The sequence below is a fragment of the Peromyscus leucopus genome, chromosome 1, assembly GCF_004664715.2.
Source record: "Peromyscus leucopus breed LL Stock chromosome 1, UCI_PerLeu_2.1, whole genome shotgun sequence".
In the NCBI taxonomy this organism is placed as follows: domain Eukaryota; kingdom Metazoa; phylum Chordata; class Mammalia; order Rodentia; family Cricetidae; genus Peromyscus; species Peromyscus leucopus.
The window spans coordinates 51,942,175-51,964,066 of NC_051063.1; the positions used below are offsets into that span (position 1 = coordinate 51,942,175).

Consider the following 21,892-nt stretch of genomic DNA (forward strand, 5'->3'; position numbering starts at 1 on the left):
GATTTATTTGTATATTTTGTATATAGCATGTATGACAACAGGTCAGAAGAGGGCATCAGATCTCATTACAGATGGTTGTGAGTCACCATGTGGTTGCTGGGAGTTGAACTCAGGACCTCTGGAAGAGGAGTCTGTGCTCATAACCTCTGAGCCATCTCTCCAGGTCTTTTTTTTTTTTTTTTTTTTTTTTTAATGCGGAATGCTGTTTATTGAAGGAGGGAAGAGGTCTTAAATACAGGCTTACAGCACAATGGGAGAATCCCGGAGGGCATAAGTTTGCTACCAATGTTTTACAATCTTGCATCTAAGCTGTTAACGTCCATTATGCAGGATCAGTACACCATTTTTAAAAATATTTATTCATTTAATTTATGTATATTGGTGTTTTGCCTATGTGTGTAAGGGTGTCAGGAACTGTAGTTACAGACAGTTGTGAGCTGCCATGTGAGTGCTGGGAATTGAACCCAGGTCCTCTGGAAGAGCAGCCAGTGCTCTTAACTTCTGAGCCATCTCTCCAGCCCCTCCACCAAAGCACCATTTTTAATGTCTGGAGATTTCTATGGTGTAAATCCTCCCATCATGTCCAATTTCAAGTCAGCAGTTGATGTCACTGGGGAAAAAACATAGATGTGAATAGATATGTCCAATCAGCTGTAGAGTACCAGGATTAAGATACCCATCCTTCGGATAAATTATATCCCAGCTACATATCTTTTGGCCAGGCATTGGGAAGAATGGGATAGTCATTCAGAAGTCTTCTTGGTAAATTTCCAAAGGGTGATGTTGAGTGAAAAGCAAGAAATATGGAATCTCATTTTTTTAAAACATACTGATAAAACTTGTATTTGTGTGTGCATGCTATTTGCACATAATCATATGAATCTGAGGAGGAGCTAAGAGAAAAGTTAAACAAGAAGGGCGTAGTGATGTATTACACGTTTGTGCATTAAAAAAAATTTTAGACAAGGTCTCGCTATACAGCCTTCGACAGCCTGGAACTGGCTATATAGACCAGGCTACCCTCTAACTCACAGAGATCCTCCTGCCTCTGCTTCTGGAGTGCTGGGATTAGAAGTGTGCGCCACCATGCCTGTCTTATATAGAAATACTTTCAACTGAAAAAGAAGGAAATAAACTATACTGAGCCTCTGCCATCAGTCCAGCTCCTTACCAGGCTGTGTATAGCAGGCACTCCAGAATATAAGATCATGTAAGTCATGATCCTTTGGTTCAGCTAGAAATATAAAAACAAACACAGGGAAATTTATTATCTGCAACTTGGTGTGAATTAAATACAATACAGGGACAAATAAAATAATGGTGGACATTTTACAAAAACTAAGCCTGCTCCTCCCCCCAAGCCCAGCCTTCTCCGCCCCAAGCTCATTTCCAGGACAGATGCCTCTACTTCCGGAAAGCCGCGCTGGGGCCAGCCTGCTTTCTTTCCCTGATGGAATGGCTTTGCGGGCCTCTTTAGCTCCTGTACTCTGCCTGCCCCTAAAGATACATTTTATCTTTCAGCTTTTACTGTTTTACCAGTAACTGATTTACTACTAATCACCATGGAAACAGAGGTAGAAAATGTGAAGAACACAACCCAGGAAGCCACAGAGAGTAAAGAATTTTCCAGGTGATACAAGGTTTGGTCCTGAGGTCTGGCTCTTGCTCTTTTCCAACATGACTTCTGGAAGGCCTCCGCGGATACTACCCCTCTCTTGTGTCCCAGAACCCCATGTTCCTCCCCATTTTCTCTCTGCTTGGGTGGCCTTGGGGGGAAGATCCATTACTTCTGGGGGTTTCAGTTCTTCTAGGCATCTCATTTACTGGAGTTTTATCTTGGTATAGCAAATGAAAAAAAAAAAAAAAAAAAAAAAAAAAGGCAGACAGCAATCTGTGTCTCCAGACCAAGGATTACTAGATAAGCCCAAGTAAATCCCAGCTGGCCCCAACAGCCTTTCTCCCGGACGTTCCAAGCCCTGACGAATGCTCCATCCAGACAGCCTCTCAGCTGGCTAAAGCCCCTCGTGCCACTGGAGAGCCCTCCACTCCGAAACTGCAGTCTTCTCACTTCGAGGGGACCACTCACTCCAGGCGCTGTCTTCAGTCACAAAACCGGTGAGCATCCTTGGCCATAGAAAGGTTAGCTTACCTCCCAAGATTGTGCTTATTATTATTATTATTATTGTTTTTGTTTTGCTTGTTTTCTGTTTTGAGATAGGGTTTCATTATGTAGCTCTAACTGGCCTGGAACTTGCTATATAGACCAGAATGGCCTCAAGCTCACAGAGATCCACCTGCCTCTGCCTCTTGAGTGATGGGATTAAAGCATGCACCACTCTGCTGGACTGTCTTGTTTTAGGATTTATTTTTCTTTTATGTATGAGTGGTTTTCCTGCATGTATGTCTGCACACCACATGCATGCAGAGCCCACAGAGGCAAAAGGGTATTGAGTCAGCAGAAATTGTAGTTACAGATGGTTGTGAGTTACCGTGAGGGTGCTGGGAACCGAATTAGGGTCCTCTGTAAGAGCAGCCAGTGCTCTCTCACTGCTGATCCATGTCTCCAGTCCCTTTTTTGTTTATGAGATAGGATCTCATATAGCTCAGGCTAATCTTACACTTGAGACATAGTCAAGGCTGACCTTGAACTCCTGATTCTCTTAACCTCCACTTCAAGAGTGCTGGGAATACAAATAAGTACTACTCTGCCCAGCTGCTGCTTCAAATTTAATCATGGCACTCTGTGTGTTTGGGGTTGGAGCATCCATATTCCATGGAGTGTTCACAGAACTCAGAGGACAGCCTTCCCGGATGGGTTCTTGCCTCCCACCTTGTGGAGGCAGGGCCTCCCATTTCGGCTGCTGCACAGCATACTCTAAGCCAGTTTCCCTGTCCCGACCCCCTGTCTGACTCTAGGAGAGCTACGATTAGAGGCTTACCACGCCTCAGCATTTTCCGTGGGTTGTAGGGATTGAACTCGGGTTACCGGGTTTTGGAGGCAAACACCTTTACCTGCTGAGCCATCTCTCCTAGACATAGCCTTTTGAAAACTCGCTGTTAAATATTTCATTCATTACACCGGGCGGTGGTGGCGGTGGTGGTGGTGCACGCCTTTAATCTCAGCACTCGGGAGATAGAGCCAGGTGGATCTCTGTGAGTTCGAGGCCAGCCTGGTCTACAGAGTGAGATCCAGGACAGGTACCAAAACTACACAGAGAAATCCTACCTCAAAAAAAAAAAAATTCATTGATTACATCCAAATTTTATACTTATCTAGCCTTTGAAGGGGTTTATAAAAAGTACTGAAATGCACAAGAAAACATTCAGGAGGAAGACACAGTTTCATCAGAAAGTTCAAGGTGATGTCAATTCTATGGGATCAGTAAACCGAGGGGGGGGATGGAAAATGTACTCTTTTTTTCTTTTCCATTTTCCTTCCTTTCTCTTCTGAGACGGGGTTCCTATGTTGCCCAGGCAGGTGAAATAATCCTCCTGCCTCAGCTTCCTGAGGAGCTGGGACTAGGGACAAATTTTCCCAACTCAAGAGTTTGGGGTCTTAATAATCAGAATGTAAGCTGAGCCCAGACAGGTTCAGGGGGTGGGCAAGTGAGGCCGGAAGTCCGAGGCAGCAAAGGACGAGCACCTAGGAAATAGAGACCAATGCTATGAGTAACGATGAGCCTGGGGAGAGGGCTTGAGGGAGAGATGGCAGTCCTGGACTTGAAGCCTGAAGAACTGAGGCAGCTGTTCCTGGACAAGGCCTACCTACCATGGGCAGCACTTCGTTCTAGTGTAATCTTCAGTTTTCCTGGCTACAAATACTCACTGTAAACATATCAAAAGTGAGAGGAATAGGCAAAGTGAAAGTGGAACTCCCAGCCTTCAGGGACAGAACCACAGTGACATCTGAGCGCATGCATCCAGATTGCTTTTCTGTAGAAATGGACACGTTTTATATGCACATATTTGTAAACTGTAACAAAATTCCCATCAGAGAACCATGACCATTTTCTAGAGCTTAAACAGTCTTAAGCCTGCAGTTACCTGTGCTCCCTCATCTCACTATGTATACATTAAAAATGCCAAGAGGGTTGCAGACACGGCTCTGAGGTCAAGAGCGCTGACTGCTCTCCAGAGGACCTGGTTTAGTTCCCAGCACCCACATGGACGCTCACAACCATCTGCAACTCCAGTTCAGTAGAATACGACATCCCCTTCTGACCTCCACTGACACTGCACACACGTGGTGCACAGACATACGTGCAGGGAAAACACCCACACACACAAAATAAAAAGAAATTAATCCTTTACAAATGCTAAACAACAAACAAGCAAAGCGCCCAAGATTTCACTTTTCCCCTCGTCATGATCTCAGTGCTCTCTTAGAAAATGTATTCTCTCAAAAAGATTGTTATTCTTCAAGGCCAGCCTGGTCTACAGAGTGAGTTCCAGGACAACCAGGCTACACAGACAAACCCTGTCTCAAAAATAAAAAAAATAAAAAAGGGTGGGGAGGTTATTGTTCTCCTTCCAAATGGTAAGCACCTGCCTGTCTAGTGCAAGGCTTGGGTTTTTCGCCAGCGTCACGAAGAAAGAACAGCAAATGCTGTGGCCCCTCCTTCCTTTCCTGGTGCCTAAACATATGCATGGTAGATAATCTACCAATGCATTCAAGATACATTACCCTGCAGTTGGCTGTGCTTTGTGGGGTCTGGCTTCCCCCACATGAGATGTGTTGGACATCTGTCCCTGTCAGTATCTAAGCATATTATTGTAACTGGCAGGTGTAGACTCCTCTCCAGAGAAAACCAGGATTCTTCAGTTGTTGGAGCCTGGAGCCATGCATTAGGATCCCGAGGGAATTTTCATGCTTTAGCAAATGAGCAGTACAACCACCGGCGAGTAGGGTTTCTTCAGATTTTGAATCGCATTTTTGAGCAACGGACCTGCCTTCAATCCTTCAAGGAAAAAGGTGAGATCTAAATTAACTCAATCATTTATTCAGAGGTATTTCAACACAGGAGCAATGAGTTCTGTCATCATAATTAGAAGTGAAGGTTGAAAAAAAAATCAAGAACAGAGAAAATTCACCAGCACAAGTTTTTCCTTTGTTACCTCTGTTAAAAAGGTATTTATACACTCGTTATTTAACTGTTACCTAATACGATACTTTTGCTTATTACTAATCTATTACACTAGAGAATAGAGCGCTCTTTGTCTGTTATCATCATCCTATTGGGATCTCCCTGAATCTTGCTATGCTTTTTTTTTTCTTTTGCAAATATTCTACACGTGCTTGAAAAGAATGTACATTAACGACACAGTGCTGTCTACCATCCTCAATGAGGGAAGAACCAGAAGCCTAAAGTCCACACTCCTAGTACGATTACCATCTCCAGCTGGGGAGGTAGCTCCGGGGCAGAACACCTAGCACGTGGGGGCCCTGGGTTCCATTCTCATCATGACCGAGAGAGGGGAGATAGGCAGATAGAACAAGGGGAGAGGAAGAGGGGGATGGAGAAAGAAGAGAAGGAAGAAAAGGAAGAAGAAACCTTTCAAGTTGAGTGGTTTCCCCTCAGAAACCCAAATCCAAAATTGTTCAAGTCCCATGTATTATTTACACATAACAGTTTAGGCTACTTCTAGATTATTTATAATACCTAACACAATGTAAATGCTATATAATTAGCTGTAATATAGTTCAGAAGATAACAAAAAAGTCCTATATATATAGAATAATATTATTTTTATATATATATATACACACACACACACACACACACATTTTTATTAATTTTTTTTTTTTTGGTTTTTTTGAGACAGTTTCTCTGTGTAGCTTTGCACCTTTTCTGGAATTCACTCTGTAGCCTACACTGGCCTTGAACTCTCAGAGATCCACCTGGCTCTGTCTCCCGAGTGCTGGGATTAAAGGCATGCACCACCTCTACCCGGTCTAAAGCAGAATTTTTTAAAAATGTTGCTTAAATTGTCAATCCAAGGGGCTAGAGAGATGGCTAAGAGTGCTGCTCTTCTAGCCAACCCACGTTCGATTCCCTGCACTCACATGGTTGGCTTGCAGCCACTTCCAGAGGCTCTAACATCCTCTTCTGGCCTCCTTGGGTACTAGGCACCACATAGTACACAGACATACGTGCAGGCATAATACCCATACACATAAAAAGTTGAAGTCGTATAAAAGACTCCAAAGTTGAAAGTAACAATTCCCTGAGTTCTCCTTATGATCCAACCCTGGAGGGCAGGGTGCCGGTGCCGCCAACCATGTTGTGTGCAAACAGCCCTGACTTAGGATGGTTCCACTTAATGACTTTAGACTTTATGACAGTATCACAGCAACATACATTCAGTGTGCATTGGGACTCTGGTCTTCTCCTGGCCAGTGATATGTTACATTATATTCTCTGGTGGGTGCTGGGCAGGGGCTGTGAGCTGGCTCCTTGTCAGCCAGGAGATAGAAGCAGTGCTCTACAGTAAACTGTGTGCTAGACTGATGTATGAAACACATTTTCCACTCTCTGAGTTTTCAATTTACCATGAGTTGAAAAGGCTGTAACACCACTGTCAGTCAAAGAGCAACTGTACTTCCTTGTAGACATTGTCTATGTGATCCAAGAGTATGTTAGTACACACTACATGCCTGATCTTAAAAAGAAAAAACACAACACAGAAAGGATTTCACTATACGCATACTTTGGCACACCGTGCTTTCCCCCCCCTTTATCTCAAGGTATCTTTTTTATAACAGCACACTTATATCTTCTCCAGTGTTTAATGATTGTATAGTATTCCAGGAAAAAGTTGTTCTGTGGGTTACTTAATTGTCATTTGATGGATACTTGAATTATTTCCAGTTTTGCAGTTAAGAATAATAATGTGCCGGGGGGGCGGGGTGGTGGTGGTGGTGGTGGCGCATGCCTTTTATCTCAACACTAGGAAGGCAGAGGCAGGTATATCTCTGTGAGTTCGAGGCCAGCCTGGTCTACAGAGCGAGATCCAGGACAGGCTCCAAAGCTACACAGAGAAACCCTGTCTGGAAAAACCAAAAAAGAACAAGAAAAGAACGATAATGCTACAGGCAGTTTTCTTCCACATGAACTTCGTGGCTGCTCGCTCACCTAGTCTTTTCAGCTGTCTTCTACAGTGACCCTCATCCTCATCCAAACTTTCTTCTTTCCCTCTGCGGCAGACCCAGGTATTCTACCTGCTTCCTTCCCTTTGGTGGCTGCCATTTGTCCTCTGAGTGTGTCTGCCTCTAAGCCTCACTAAAGAGCAACCTTCTGTCCCTAAGCTCTCCCGCCTGGTGATGGACACAGGACATTTCAGTTTTACGTGGGTTTTGCCATCACCCCATAATGTAAGAGGGGATAGCAAAAGCGCATCAAGTGTGATTCACTGGTTCACTCCTGCCCACCTTAGGCAAGAGGAAGGGAAATGCCCATTTGACAGAGTTCTCCAACCCAATTCTAACTCCAGTACTGGGAGGGCAGATTAACCCTTCCTTCCATAGAATGCCTGCTTGTCAAACTTGAGAGTGCTATATTTTCAGAGAAATCTTAGCGACTCTGAGCCCCTAGGTTTGGGATCCCTATTCAATGGGCCTATGTTCTGTCATTTCTGTTGGTCCTAACCATGTGCTCAAACCAACAAGTCCCTCTTAATTACCACTACTGTGTTCTATGACCAACCAACAGCCTAAACATCTCAGAATGTCCAGCAGTAATCCTGAGGGAGTCACACCTAACCTCAAAGTACCTGTAACCAAGGCTGGCAGAAGTCCTCAGGATGCAGAATTTCTAGAGCCCCAAGGAGAACCAGTGTGTGTTGGGGGAGGGTGTCACAAAGGGACCGATTTCATGAGAATTCAATCTTGAAGTGAGCTGTGGTGCAGTGTCTTCCTGGGTCAGAGCATCTGCAGACACCTGTTGTTTCCCCATTTGCTCTGCTGAACCAGAGCCGATCTGAATTCCCCAGGCTGATCCCTTGACTTTCACACCTGTCCACATCTAAGTGCTTCACTATGATCGAAGCCAGCAGCTGGGGCCTGTAGAAAATCAGGGGGAGCACTTCCTGGCTCTGCTCTATCACACAAAAACTGAGCTAATTTTTCTGCTCAGAAGGGCTGCTTTCTGCCTAGGACCTAAGAAGAACACAAAGTAAAAATTTTGTGCTTGAAGAGTTCAGAAAGAGAACATTATGGTGAGGGACTGTGAGCCCCGGACACGGGAAACTGGATTCTGGAGGAATTCTGGCCCAGAGGCTGGGAGCTTGCCACTTACTGAGAGCTCAGACTTGAAGCCTACTTCAAGAGTGAAGGCAGACTTGGTGAGTGGGACAGAGAAGAGGGTGGTGGCAGCCCAGGGTTTTACAAATGCAAACAATGTTCCCAGGCTCCTTTGATACAATGTGCTTTTTTCTACCTCTAGCTGTTTCTGGTTAGAAGCTGAGTGCCTGGGATGGAGGGTCAAGGGACCTAGGCAAGAACAAAAACATCCCTGTCAGGGACCCCAGCCAGGAGGAAGTGACTGCTGGGTGACTCCTAGACCTTCAGCTGGGGATGTCCAGGTGTTACCTAGGCTAGCACTGCTTCTGCCTTGGGTACATCTTCCTGCCAAGTGTCATCCATAATGATATAAATAAATGATAGCTATTAGTAACTGGTTAATAACAGTGATCATCAGAATGAAGATTTATTGAGCACTTACTAGATGCTGCCAGACACTATTACGAGCTCTTTATATGTATTAACTCAATTAATACAAACCAATGAGACCAACACTACTGCTCTGTCCGTTTCCCACCTGAGAACTCTGGAGCATGGAGGAGTTAAGTAACTTCCCTAAGAGTTAAAAAGGCAATTCAAGCCAGGTAGGCTGGCTTCAGAACCTACACTCCTAGATAACCTGCCTGCCGTTCTGCCTCTTGAGACAGCAGTCAGAGCTCTGTCCACCTGAAGCTTTTAATCTAGAGAAGAGATAAAGACAAAGATATTTCAGTGTAAGGCCACGCATCACAGTGAACCCAGTGCTTGTGAGGCTTGAGCAAGGAGCAAGCAGGTCTCTTTAGGGATATCGGGGAAACGTTTACAAGGACAAGTTGCTCCACAAATGCTTGTACAAGAGCCCAGAAGCAGGAGTGAGGTTGACATGCTCAAAGATGTTCAATGGCCATTCCTATGACTGGCTCAGTCTAGGAAGCACCAGGAAGGATGATGGTCTTCAGAGAAAATAGCGAGGGATCAGAGGTATCACATCTGGCACGGCAAATCTTAAAAGTTGGTGGAGGGTGAAGGGGTGGGGGTGGTCATGTCTTATATGATACTTCATTTAGTTTTCTTGTATGTGATGAATTTAGGAACAGTATGGTCAGAGTGGCTTATTAGAGATAGTGGGGGCTTCAATGTGGAAAATGGATTAAAGCAAAGCAAAGTGGAAGACAAGGAGGCCACATGAAAGCAGGAAACTCTGAGGACTGCTGGCTTCTGTCAGGGTGCAGCTGAGAGACAGAAAGGATTTTTGGGTATTCAAATTTGGATTCTTCTAGCCTGGCAGTGATAGTATAGGCCTTTAATTCCAGCACTTGGGAGGCAGAGGCAGGCAGATCTTTATGCATTTGGGACTAGCCTGGTCTACAGAGCAAGCTCCAGGGCAGCCAAGACTACACAGAGAAACTCCATGTTAAACCCCCTCACAAAAAAAGGAATATGGGTAAAATATAGAAATATGCAATTAGGGCCGGGCGATGGTGGCACACGCCTCTAATCCCAGCACTAGGGAGGCAGAGGCAGGCGGATCTCTGTGAGTTCGAGGCCAGTCTGGGCTACCAAGTGAGTTCCAGGAAAGGCACAAAGCTACGAAGAGAAACCCTGTCTCGAAAAACCAAAAAAAAGAAAAAAAAAAGAAAAAAAAAAGAAAAAGAAATATGCAATTAACAAAAGATATTCAAGTTGCCCCTTAAATATAGAAATATGTATTAAACCAAATAATTAGGGTTAATGTAAAATAAAACAATGAAATATTGGAGGCCACACTAGGAAAAGTGATACTCTCATATGTTGATGGAGGAAAGTAAATTAATTCATCCATTTATGGAAGGCAATTTGGAAGCATACAGTAAACTTGATAATGAAACTATCTCATAGCCCAGTAATTTCTCTTCTGATTATACAACCCATAGAGGCTCTTGCACACAGACACAAAGACTTGTGGACAGAGATGTCCATGGCAGCATGGTCTGTCATGGGCAAATAAGAATGCAGACTATTAACACATAAATAAAATATACATATGCATACTTTTAGAATATATTGTGTTTCCCCAAAATATTGTGCACCTTAATAAACTTATCTGAGGTCAGAAAACAGAACAGCTACTAGATATAGAGGCCAGAAAATGGTGGCACACATGCCTTTAATCCTCTCTCTTGGGAGACAGAGATCCATTTGGATCTCTGTGAGTTTAAAGCCACACTGGAAACAGCCAGGCATGGTGACTCACGCCTTTAATCCCGGGAAGTGATGGCAGAAAGCAGAAAGGTATTTAAGGTGTGAGGACCAGGAACTAGAGCCTGGTTAAGCTTTTAGGCTTTTGTGCAGCAGTTCAGCTGAGATCCATTCGGATGAGGACTAAGAGGCTTCCAGTCTGAGGAAACAGGATCAGCTGAGGAACTGGTGAGGTGAGGTGGCTGTGGCTTGTTCTGCTTCTCTGATCTTCCAGCATTCACCCCAAAACCTGGCTTCAAGTTTGATTTTATTAATAAGAACTTTTAAGATTCCTGCTACACTATATAGAATATATATTGACTAAACATGCATGAGAGAGACACTTTCATTTGACTTCAAAACCACAATAATGGGAATTAGGAGGTGGTAGTTTCAAAAACAAACAAAAAGACCAGAAAAGAAGTGACTAGATAAGAGATTAAGAGTTGGGAATGCAAACTAGTGGATGTGTGCTTATATTATTCTTTGTATGCATCGCTATATTTTACATTTGTAAAAAATGAAAGGTACTTGAGGTGCAAAATCAATAAGATCTGCAACTGGTAACACAATAAGGCTGAGGGTGAGCAAGGCAGGCCAGGCAGTCGGGTGGATGTTAACCACAGCACCCCCCGCCTGTATCACCCACTGCCTGGTGTGAACTGTGTGGTTCTATCACCATTTGTTTACCCAGTCAGTTCCCTTTCAATGTTTTGCCACTGATATTATGGCAAGAAAGGCCTTCATACATTCACCTTTATGAATGTCCAATCTGTCTGTAAGATGTGTAAGGACATGTACGTTTTACATTTTTCTTAGATATTGGCCATTGGTCCTTGTAGATGACCATAGGTGTTGGTACTTGTGGTACTTTCTTTAAGAACTAAAGAATGAGGATGTAGTCAGTCGGTAGAGCGCTTGCCTAACACAGAGGAAACCCTGGATTTGATCCTGAGAACAAACCTGGTGTGGGGATACACCCTTATAACCTTGGCACTCCCTAAGTGGAGGCAGGAGAATCCAAAGTTCAAGGTCACCTTTGGCTACATACAGAGTTCAAGGCTAGACTGGGATATGCCAGAGCTTGTCTTAAAGAGAAATTATTCACTAAGAATCTTGCCCACTCTCTGGAGTATTCCTCTAGGCACCGGTACACTCATTACTTCTTTTGGCTCCAGGAGACATTTGGTTGGACTGGGCTAAACAGTGGTGTATATGTTGGGGGCAGGGAGGATATGATCTCATAGTGCTATAGAAATAAACAAGCGTTGGGGGGTATGGGAAACCACTGCTAACTGCCTGCTTTGACAGCAGGCCTGTCATGTCTCACTCACAGTTCCGGGGGTTTGGTGCCGAGGGCAGATGCAACAGACCCACATTCCCATGTGGGAATTCTGGTCTCAAGACACTGCCCCCATTCAGTCAGGAATGTGCCCTCCCATGTTCCCAGTCCTACCTCCTTCCACACTGAGGCTGAGTACCAGGTACCATTTATCATCACGCTGATATGGACACTGGACCAGGCCACCTTTTCTAATTTGTAGGAATGCGGTGATTAAATGGGTCAGAATCCAGAAACTGCTTAGAACAGGGTCTGACCCACAACATGTCAAGGAGTGCTTGTTGTGGACATCATTAGTGTTAAGAAATATTCTGTGACTTCATGTCTCTACAAGAGGTAGGAAAATGGAGCTGATTTTATTTTAATTTGATTCATTTATTTATTTATTGAGACAGGGTATAATTCTGTATAGCTGTCTGTCTGTCCTAGAACTCTCTATGTAGACCAGGCTGGCCTCAAACTCACAAAGCACTGCCTGCCTCTGCCTCCCCAATACTGAGACTAAAGGTAGCTTTCTGGCTACTAAATATTTCTTTATTATCTACCTAGTCCCTGTAGGGTTAAGTGTGAGAACCTTGACTGTGCTACTCAAAACAAAACAAAAAAATCTAGAAGTTTGTATAGAAACTCTTGAATTTTAAATATTGTTCTGTATCTTTAAAAAAATTATTTGGGGCTTAATAAGGAAATACAGGCCTATAATCCCAACCCTCTGTGATCATGAGTTTAAGGCCAGTCTGGTCTACATAATTATGTTCCAGGTTAGCCAGGCTACATAAGCAAGACAGTATCTCACAAAATCTAAACAAAAGAATAAAACAAACAAAAAGCCTCTTTGGGGCTAAAATGCGCACCTTCCCAGGAGGCCATCTGATGACTGACTGACACAAACTCAGTGTCATGGTGTGCTGGAAGATAAAGTTTGAAGATAAAGGAATTCATTAAAGAAAGATCTGGGAGGGGGGGGGATAACTCAGTGGTAGTGTGTGTGTATGTGTGCAAAATACCAAAATAAAAATAAGTCTAAACACACACACACACACACACACACACACACACACATACACACACACACACCACGATATGTTGAATTCTGCTAAGAGTATTGCAAACGTCTGAGATCAAATTATTACCCCAAAAGACTCTCTACAGCTCCAGGGAAGTCAAGTTCTTCATGAAGGGCAGTGTAAACAGGGGATATAAGATCTCTTTCTGTGTGTCATTACCCCTTCTCACACATAGCCTTCTTGGAGTCACTAGATTACTGAAGACCCAAGAGAGGTTACATCAGCCTCATCTCTATCTAGAAGCTGTTACAGTACAAGAAGGAAAAGAGACACTAATTTAAAAATAATAAAAAGACGATCAGTGTCTCCTGCTATATTCAGTGAAATGTATAGTGATCTCTCCCTGTCATCAAGTTAACACTCAAGTCTTCAGGAAAGACAACCTGTAATCCAAATCAGTTCTGAGCTCATATACCATGTGGACTGCACCAGTATTCTTTGTGCCCCCAACCTGGGGCAGTCTTTATTGTTTTAGTGTGGCTGCGACTCCTTACTCAGTTGCAGAACCTTCTAATGGCTCACTAACCATGTGTGAGAAATGCCTGGCTGCAGGCTGGAGTCTCTAAAACCAGTAATTCCCAAAACTTTTCTTACATTTTTAGATAGGTAAGTCTACTACCACTGTAGAAACGTGCACCTCACTCTCTCCTCCTCCCTCCTATATGTATACATAGCAACACAGGTATATGTTACAAAGAAAAAAGTCCACAGAAAACGTGTATGTGTGTACTATGTGTGTTTAACGTCAGAACAGCTGTGATGGAGCCTGAGCTACACAGTGAGGGCTGGTCTCAACACAGCAAGGGTCAGGGATGTAGCTGGATGGCGGAACACTTGCCTAGCACGGACAAGGTTCTGGATTTGGTCCCCAGCAAAGATGACAAAGAAGGAAGGAACTGAGCAGTAGGGTGGGAAGTTGTTAGCCGTGTCAAAAATCACATACATATTTCTGTGTGTCTGTGTGGGAAACTGTCTTGAAACATTCCATGGGGAAATAACATGAAGTAGGTGTCCTGAGCTGTGGTTTTTGCAGTCTTACTATTTACTCCTAGGCCATTTGGATTGCGTGACATTATATTAAACTTGGCATCTCACAGGCGGTCCTTGAAGTTAAACTGGTGCTTTTCCCAAGCATTTGTTCACTTAGCCCTGTTGAGTCCAACATCTATTTGCAAAGGTGGTGGTGGTGGTGGTGGTGGTGGTGGTGGTGGTGGTGTGTGTGTGTACATGTATACAAGTTCACCTTCCTTTCTTGAGACCCTCATGCGGTCTGTCTTTCTGGCAGGCTTTCAAGTTAATTGTTTCCTGTTTCTCTGAATCTGTTCCTTATCCCACCTCTCAGACCACCCTCTACACACTCCTACCCCCACTCTCTCCCTAGCCCTCCGACAACCTCTGAGAGGCTTGGAGTTAATTTCCAAGTAGAGCAATCTCAACCCCAAAACATGCCATTCTTGTAAAGCCAGAAGTTGCTTTCCATGTTTCCAGCTTTTTAGTGAGTCTTTGTTATGTACAGATAGGCTTTTGATTCTCTTAATCCCAGAGTGCTGAGGCTCTCTGTGTGACCATTTGCCCACAATGTTTAGCAAGTCTTTGTGACTGCTTGGGATCTCTGGCACCCTTAGACAGTCACTCCTCCCAGGACTCCCACGCAGAGCTTGCCTTTCCTAGCAAGCTTGCTCCATTGTTCACGTAATGGTTTTTCCCTAGCTATCTCTCCCATCCCTTCTCATCAGTATCAGAGCCTGCGGACTTCCGGAGTTGCTGCTAGAGTGGACTGAGTTTTATATATAATATATTATATACAGAAGCCATGGGTGGGCTGGGCTAGAGACAGGGCTCAGTGGTTCAGAGCACTGGCTAGTCTTCCAGAGGACCCAGAGTTCAATCCCAGCACCCACATAGTGGCTCACAACTGTCTGTAACTCCAGTTCTGGGGTTATTCAGTGCTGCCTTCTGACCTCTGTGAGCAGCAGGCATGCAAATGGCGCACAGACATGCATGTAGACAGAATACTCACACACATTAAAAATAAATAGTTTAGCCTTTAATCCCAGCAGTCAGGAGGCAGAGGCAGGTGAATATGTGAGTCCAAGACCAGCCTGGTCTACACATCAAGTTTGAGGACAGCTGGGTACACAAAGAAACCCCGTCTGGAAAATCAAACTAATGAATAAATAAGTAAACAAACAAACAAATCATTTTTAAAAAGCCACTCCAGGTCCTGGGCCCTTGCTTCCTTATCCCCATGCTCAGAAATCTTACCAAACTAGCCATTTACAGTCCAGCCTTCCTTCCTCCAAATCTTTTTTCAGGAGATTTGTTTTGACTCTCTCACCTAGTCTCGCTGACACTGTTCATCATCATTTCCCCCAACCACACCTCAGTTTTTCTCTCCTGTCTTGTCACCCCATGAGAGCACACACATGAGAGCTTTTTTGACAGCTTTTACAGTCTGTAGTTCCCTGGCCATCTATTTTCAGTCCACTAGAAAGTAAAAGAGGAAAAAAAATCAAAAAGCTCTCACAAAACTGGGAATAGCTTAGTGGCAGTGTGCTTGCCTCATACGCATGAGACCCTGAATTCCATCCTCAGTACCTTAAAGAGGTGGGGGAAGTCCTTAGGTTGGAATATATGTTTGTGCATAGTGTATGTGCACACATTTAAAGCAAAAAATGAGAATCCACACAAGACAGAGGCTCAGTTCTCTTTGGAGGAGAGGAGCATCTCAGGCTCTAGACATTTGTTAGTATGTTGAATGCATCTCACTCTGCAAACGAAATCTGTATCTTTTTCCTGTGCAGCTTAAACAAAGAAAAGCCCTGATGTTTATTGAGGGTTTAGGTAACTACTACCCAGTTAAGGAGAGATTTTTTTTAAATTGTGCTTTCATTATGACTCCATCTCCATTTATTGATCAAGGGATTTCTTGCCTCACTTAACTTCATAATCTGCTGATCAGATTAAGAAAACGTGAAAACTATTGTTTGGCAGCATGAGCAGACTTTAAAGTGATAGTTTGGAGGCTGGATGAATCAAATACTACAATCCAAGGAAAGCGGCCAATTGATCATGCAGAATGCTTTATTCTTTTTATGGATTGAGCATGCAATGAAACAAATCGGCTTAAAAGTTTAGTGGATGTGCTGTTCTAGAAGCAGGGACTTCCTAGTGTCGAGATAGCCAACAGAAAGTACTAAATCAGGGAAGGGACAGGAAATAATGCACATAAAAAGGCATAAACAAACGCATGTCATTATGCAACCTATTTTCAGCACCTATTGTGCTCTTTTTTAATGTATGGAATAATACATATAAGCAGCACAGTAAATTCTCAGTCATAAGCAGCAGAAAAGGTGTTATTTAATGCCCTTGACTTTGGTATTTCTTTTCTTACACCTTTAGTACCTAGTCTATAGCTGTGCGCTCTGGGAAGACCTTCTACCTTGCCCGCTTACTGGTTGCCTTATTCTCATTAATTCCCCCTCTTGAGGGCTACCAGGGAAGAGAAAAGAGGTGAACTTCAGGTCAGTCCAGTGTGCTTAGAAACAGAAGCAATTCAATCTCAGTACAATAAATTTAGAAGACCTGCTCAAATTTGTGTGTGTGTGTCATTTAGGAATTTGTTCTAGCCAACTGAGGGAACATTCCTCTTAATTAAACCCTGAACATCTTTGAGATTGATATTTTGTTTATTAACAAGCATTATAATAGGATTTTTTTTCAGTCTCTGGAAGATTTTATTTAGCTCTTTTGAGATAGGATTTTGCTACATAGTTAAGACTAGCCTCAATCTCTCTCTCTCTCTCTCTCTCTCTCTCTCTCTCTCTCTCTCTCTCTCTCTCTCTCTCTCTCATTTCTTTCCAGACAAGGCTTCTTTGTGTAGCCCTGGCTGTCCTGGAACTAGCTCTGTAGGCCAGCCAGGCTGGCCTTGAACTCACAGAGATCTGCCTGCCTTGGTCTCCTGGGTGCTAGAATTAAAGGTATGGGCCACCAGCACCCTGCTATTTCCCTCTCTTAAAAAAAAAAAAAAAAAAATGTGTCTTTTATTACATTTCTTTCACGTGTGTGTATGCTGACAAAAGTCACAGGTTAACTCGCTGAAGGGAATCAGTCCTCTCCTTCTGCCATGTGGTCCTGGGTCATAAAAGCAAGTTCCTTTATCTATCACCACAGCCATGGCCTCAATCTCTTGACCCTTCTACTTCAGTCTCCCAAGAGCTAGGATTCAGGCCTTCCCTACAGCAACTGGCCTGTTACTGCGGGAGTCTGTCTGAAGGACAAAGGAAAGGAAATCGTTTGTTTGTATCAATTACACGAAACAATCTAAACCTGTTTACACTGCTGGGTTTTACTACTTAAAATTACCCAGAGTGATTTTACCCAGAAGTAATACGCCCATCCTATATACAGGGAAAGTGAGGCTCGGAAATACTGTCTGACCAGTCTCTCAGTCCGCCAAGAAAACCCAGCCCAACAGCCTTTACAGATGAGGACTGCTCCGGCCAAAAACCTCCAAGCGAGACTTCATGGGAAACTCATTACAGACAAAACGCTTTTACAGAATAAAAAATGTCTCATTCAATGGCTGGGTGTCCTCCCTACCCCTGCCCTGGCGGGGGTGGGGAGGGTGGGGGGAGGGGACCATATTACTGTCTACCAGACCCTTCACAGAGCGGTCAACTCACAATGGCCAGAGCAGCCTGCTGAGGAAATGGTGACAAGCATTCCGGCACTGTGGCCTAAGACGCCAACATGACTCGGTAACACTAGCGCAGCTGGGCACTTCTGCAGCACGACCGTGACAACTGCTGGCCATGCTCACTGCAGACAGCTGCAGGCTCGGTTTACTCCTGCACACCTCCCCCCCCCCAGCCCCCCGATCGGGCGGGGGTGGCCAGCTGTCGCAGCACCCGCCACGGCCCCCGCTTTCCCACTCCCACGCACCCGCCAAGGCGGCCGCGGCCCCGACGCCGGAGGCGCGCGCCCCGGGCGCACGTGACGGGTCTGGGGCGGGCAGTTTTCATTCTCCCCTCCCCCTTCCAGAAGCCCCCGCCTCCTGCCCACAGGCCCAGGCTTTCGATTGCGCCACCGCCAGAGTGACCCCCAGGTCAGCCAATCGAGACGCGGCACCTCGAGCAAGGCCCGCCCCCTGGTGGTCCTCAGGTTCCTTCCCGCTCACACCGGAGTCACTTCCGAAGAGAGAACCGCCATGAAGAGAGTAGGGGGTGCCGCCCACCTCTGCACCGACAGCCGCCCCGAGTCCCAGCAGCAAGACGGCAACCACGCACCCAGCTTCTCCAGCCACAGCTCATGCCGCCGTCGTCAGCGGCGCCGACATGACAAGGCGCTGCATGCCCGCTAGGCCAGGTTTCCCCTCATCCCCAGCCCCGGGGTCGTCGCCCCCGCGCTGCCATCTGAGACCCGGTAGTACCGCCCCTGCTGCAGCGGGAAAAAGAACAGAGAGTCCTGGGGACAGGTACCGTGCAGAGGGCTTGAGAAGGGGCCGGGTCGCGGGGGCACGGGGAGAAGGGAGGACTGCGGACGGCTGCTCTTCAGTTCCCGCCATCCTCAGCGAGCTCAGGCCTTGATGTTCTGCGGCCTGCAAGCCCTTGCCCCGCCTCCGCGCGGGGGCTTCTGGGAGTTGGAGTCTCCTTTTCTGTAGTTGGGGTGTTGCTTTTGGTCTAGTGGCTATGGAGAGCTCGCCTTAGGTAGAAGGTTATTTTTATTCTTTCGAGAGCTTGACCTGGGACCCTCCCTACTCGATGCATCTATTTAGATCGTTCTGATGCTGGTGGTTTCTACACTGTGAGTGAAATTATGTAAGATGTGATGAGGAAAACCCACTAATTACTCTATATAGTACAGTGTACACGATCATTCATACTAAAACCATTTTTGGAATGCGCCTGTTTTCCCTGTGAGTAACTTTCTGCCTCTCCAAGAGACCTTTTCCTTTTTCATTTTATTTTCTTCTTCTTCTTTTTTTTTTTTTTTGTAAAGATTTTCTGGGAGCTATGTAATGATGGAGAATTTCATCAAATGACATCCTTTAACAATAAAACATGTTTAAATTATCTACGAACTTGGTACTGTCTTTTTTATTTTAATTTTTAAAAGTGGTAACACGTTTAAAAGTAGATTTATGCGTTAATATTGTGACACAGACTCGCAGTCCTTTATCTTAATTCAGAAAGCTATGAAAAGCAAACGTTTTCATTAAGTTGCCTACCACAGCTTATTTAGCAGCTGAGCCAGGCTGGCCAGAAGTAATACGAGGTTGTGGATGGTCTTTATTCTACTGAGTGTCATAAGCTTTGCTGCAGAAATATTAGTATGTTTGACTTACAGGTTACACCCGACCCTGCTGGGGGCTGTACATAATACATTCAGGTTATTTCCTTCCCAAAATCCACAAGTCCCTAAACTTTCAGATAAAGGTTTGTGAGGCTGTCATAATTTTTTAAAAACCAGTTATAGATAAGTAATGGGCATTTCTGTGCATTTGAACTTAGGAAGCAGTTATTTTTCCCTCTAGAAAGTTTCATTTATGGTTACATGGTTTACCCAAAGCCATTTTTGTTGTTGTTGTTGTCTTTCTGGTGTATTGAAGTGGAATATTAGGGTTAATACTTTAGGGAAGAGATGCGGTGTTGTATTTAACAAAGAGATATTAGTATATCTTGATTTGAATTAGCTGCTTCTGGGTTCTTTTGCACCTTGCTAATTACCAACAATAGGACATCATTTGCCTCCCCTTTGCAGACTCTAGCATTTCTTCCTTTCTACTTGGTGGTAGAGTTAATTTACCTAATGTAAGTTACTTCTTGTAAAGAAATGCATGTATTCTCCTTTACCCTGTCACTTGGAGTCATTTAGGTTCTATCAGCATACCTGTAGAATCTAGGTAAACCAGGAAAGATGTACATTGCTCTTCTGATGTGACCAGTAAAATGTACAAACTAGAAAAGGAGATCAGCCTTGGGTTTGGATTGCTCAGGCTTTTCATGGAATGCTCCATTCTCAGAAGAGACATGTTTGGAGACACTGGTAGCTTACTGCTTACTCGCTTTCAGCAAAATGGATACATTTCAGTAAATTATTTTATTTACTCAGTTTTTCTCTACATATAACATCTCCCCTTTCACAGCTGACAACTCAACATGCATTAACAAATCAGAGTATAGGTCCTGGTAATAATCATGCCTGTGTTAGGGCACAGTAACCCATAAAATTTATTAAACCAATTTGTTTGTTTTTTTTTTTAACTTTTATATCAACATTTTTTCATTTTACTTGGGTAGTATGCTGCTTTTTAAAGATTTCTTAAGGTTTTTTTTTTTTTGTAATATTTTACTTATTTTTATTTTATGTGTATGAGTGTTTTGGCTGCATGTATGTCTGCAGCATGTGTGTGCCTGGTGCCTGAGACCAGAAGAGGTCATCACATATCCTGGAACTGGAGTTAGACATTGTGAACAGCCAAATCTACTTCATTGCAAGAGCAGCAAGTGCTCTTAAACACGGAGCCTCTCCTCAGCCCCCTGAACTCTTTTTGTAGTTTTCTGTTTTTTTTTTTTTTTTTTTTTTTTTTTTTGGTGTGTAGTGTCCCCCCTGAGACAAGGTCTCACTATGTAGCCCTGACTGGCCTAGAATTCACTACATAGACCAGCCCAGTCTCAAACTCACACAGATCCACCTGCCTCTGTCTCCTGAGTGCTGGGATTAAAGATGTGTGCCACTGCTCCTAGCCAATCTTAAGGAATCTTAGATAAAAAAAAACATTTGAAACCCAAGTTGTGGCTCATTTTAGTTTTTGCTGTTACTTAGTTTAGCATCTTAGAAACATAAAGAGATACTGTGAGACTCATAAATGATCCCTTCTGCTTTTGCCATGCACCTTCCTTTCAACCACCTTCCCAGATCAACTGGATTGTTCATCTTCCCGTCTGTCACTCTCCTCCTGTTGCAAGAGTCTGTTAAGGGTTCCAGTCACCATTGCTCATCAGGTTTCTATTTGAATCACTGCCAGTCAGTGGAGATAACAACAAACAGAATCAGAGACTTCTCCCCAAGGTCTTCTACCCTAGCATGTAGATGTGAGCATTCCCAAACTAAACAACACTCATCAGTTCCCTAGATTCACACTTTAGTTTTGCCATTTAGTACTCTAGATTTCATTGTCTCAGTTGTATTTATAAACTTAGAGAAAATTGGTTATATTTTCAACTTTCTTGTGGCTTAGCAAAGTATGATTAACATTGTCAGAACTTAGTTAAATCGGATAGTGGAATCCAGCCTGTATTATATAAGTCTAATGTTCACCACCTAATCTAAGATATTGAGGTTTTAATACTTGCTTTTGTGATGCCATATTAGTTGTGCTTTTATTTTCAGGAAACAGTCAATCATAGATTTCTTCAAGCCAGCTTCAAAACCAGGTATGCGTATTGTTAAAATATTTTTGATCGGTTGTTTTAGAGGTGAAGAGGGCCTCCAGAATTTGATTATACTGTTCAGAATTGAAAATTGTACAGTTAGAATGAAGATGTGGTAAACATTAAGCCATCTGTTCTACAATCTTAACAATTAAAATAATATACAGTTGATAGTGCTGATTTTTTTTTTTTTCTTTCTTTTTTTCTAAGACAGAGTTTCTCTGTGTAACCCTGGCTGTCCTGGAACTCACTCTGTAGACCTGACTGGCCTCAAACTCAGAAATCTGCCTGCCTCTGCCTCTGAATGTTTATTTTACTCTCTAGCACAGTAGCTCACAAATATAGCCACAGGGAGGTTAGATGATGTAGTAGGAGGGAGTCATGAATGTAAACTTCATAAAAGGTAAACAAACCCATTTCTTAATTTCTCTCTCTTCCAAAATGTATTTTATTACCCAAATATTAATTGGCTTGAATTCTTTAATAGCTTCAATATAGTTATAAATTGATAGTTAAATAGGAATAGAAACATTAATTTATTTTTAATAAC

At 43.7% G+C, this 21,892-nt stretch overlaps 1 protein-coding gene and 1 long non-coding RNA gene across 3 annotated transcripts in view; one reads left to right on the top strand and one right to left on the bottom strand.

Annotated features, from left to right (window-relative positions):
* Positions 1 to 456: 456 nt before the first annotated feature.
* LOC119088238 lies at positions 457 to 18,975 on the bottom strand. Its single transcript, XR_005091872.1, has 3 exons — positions 18,388 to 18,975; positions 1,172 to 1,234; positions 457 to 610 (listed from the first exon to the last, which is right to left on the bottom strand). It is a non-coding gene; the product is annotated as an uncharacterized LOC119088238 (long non-coding RNA).
* Positions 18,014 to 21,892, top strand: part of Slf2 (SMC5-SMC6 complex localization factor 2) — a 53,454-nt gene continuing 49,575 nt past the window's right edge. The window contains exons 1-2 of one of the 2 annotated variants that reach the window (XM_037207256.1): positions 18,014 to 18,383; positions 21,302 to 21,345. In XM_037207256.1, the coding sequence (XP_037063151.1) occupies positions 18,244 to 18,383; positions 21,302 to 21,345 (184 nt within the window). In that variant the 5' untranslated portion in view covers positions 18,014 to 18,243. The remainder of the gene's footprint in view (positions 18,384 to 21,301; positions 21,346 to 21,892) is intronic. The other variant, XM_028891110.2, reaches the window with a different exon arrangement.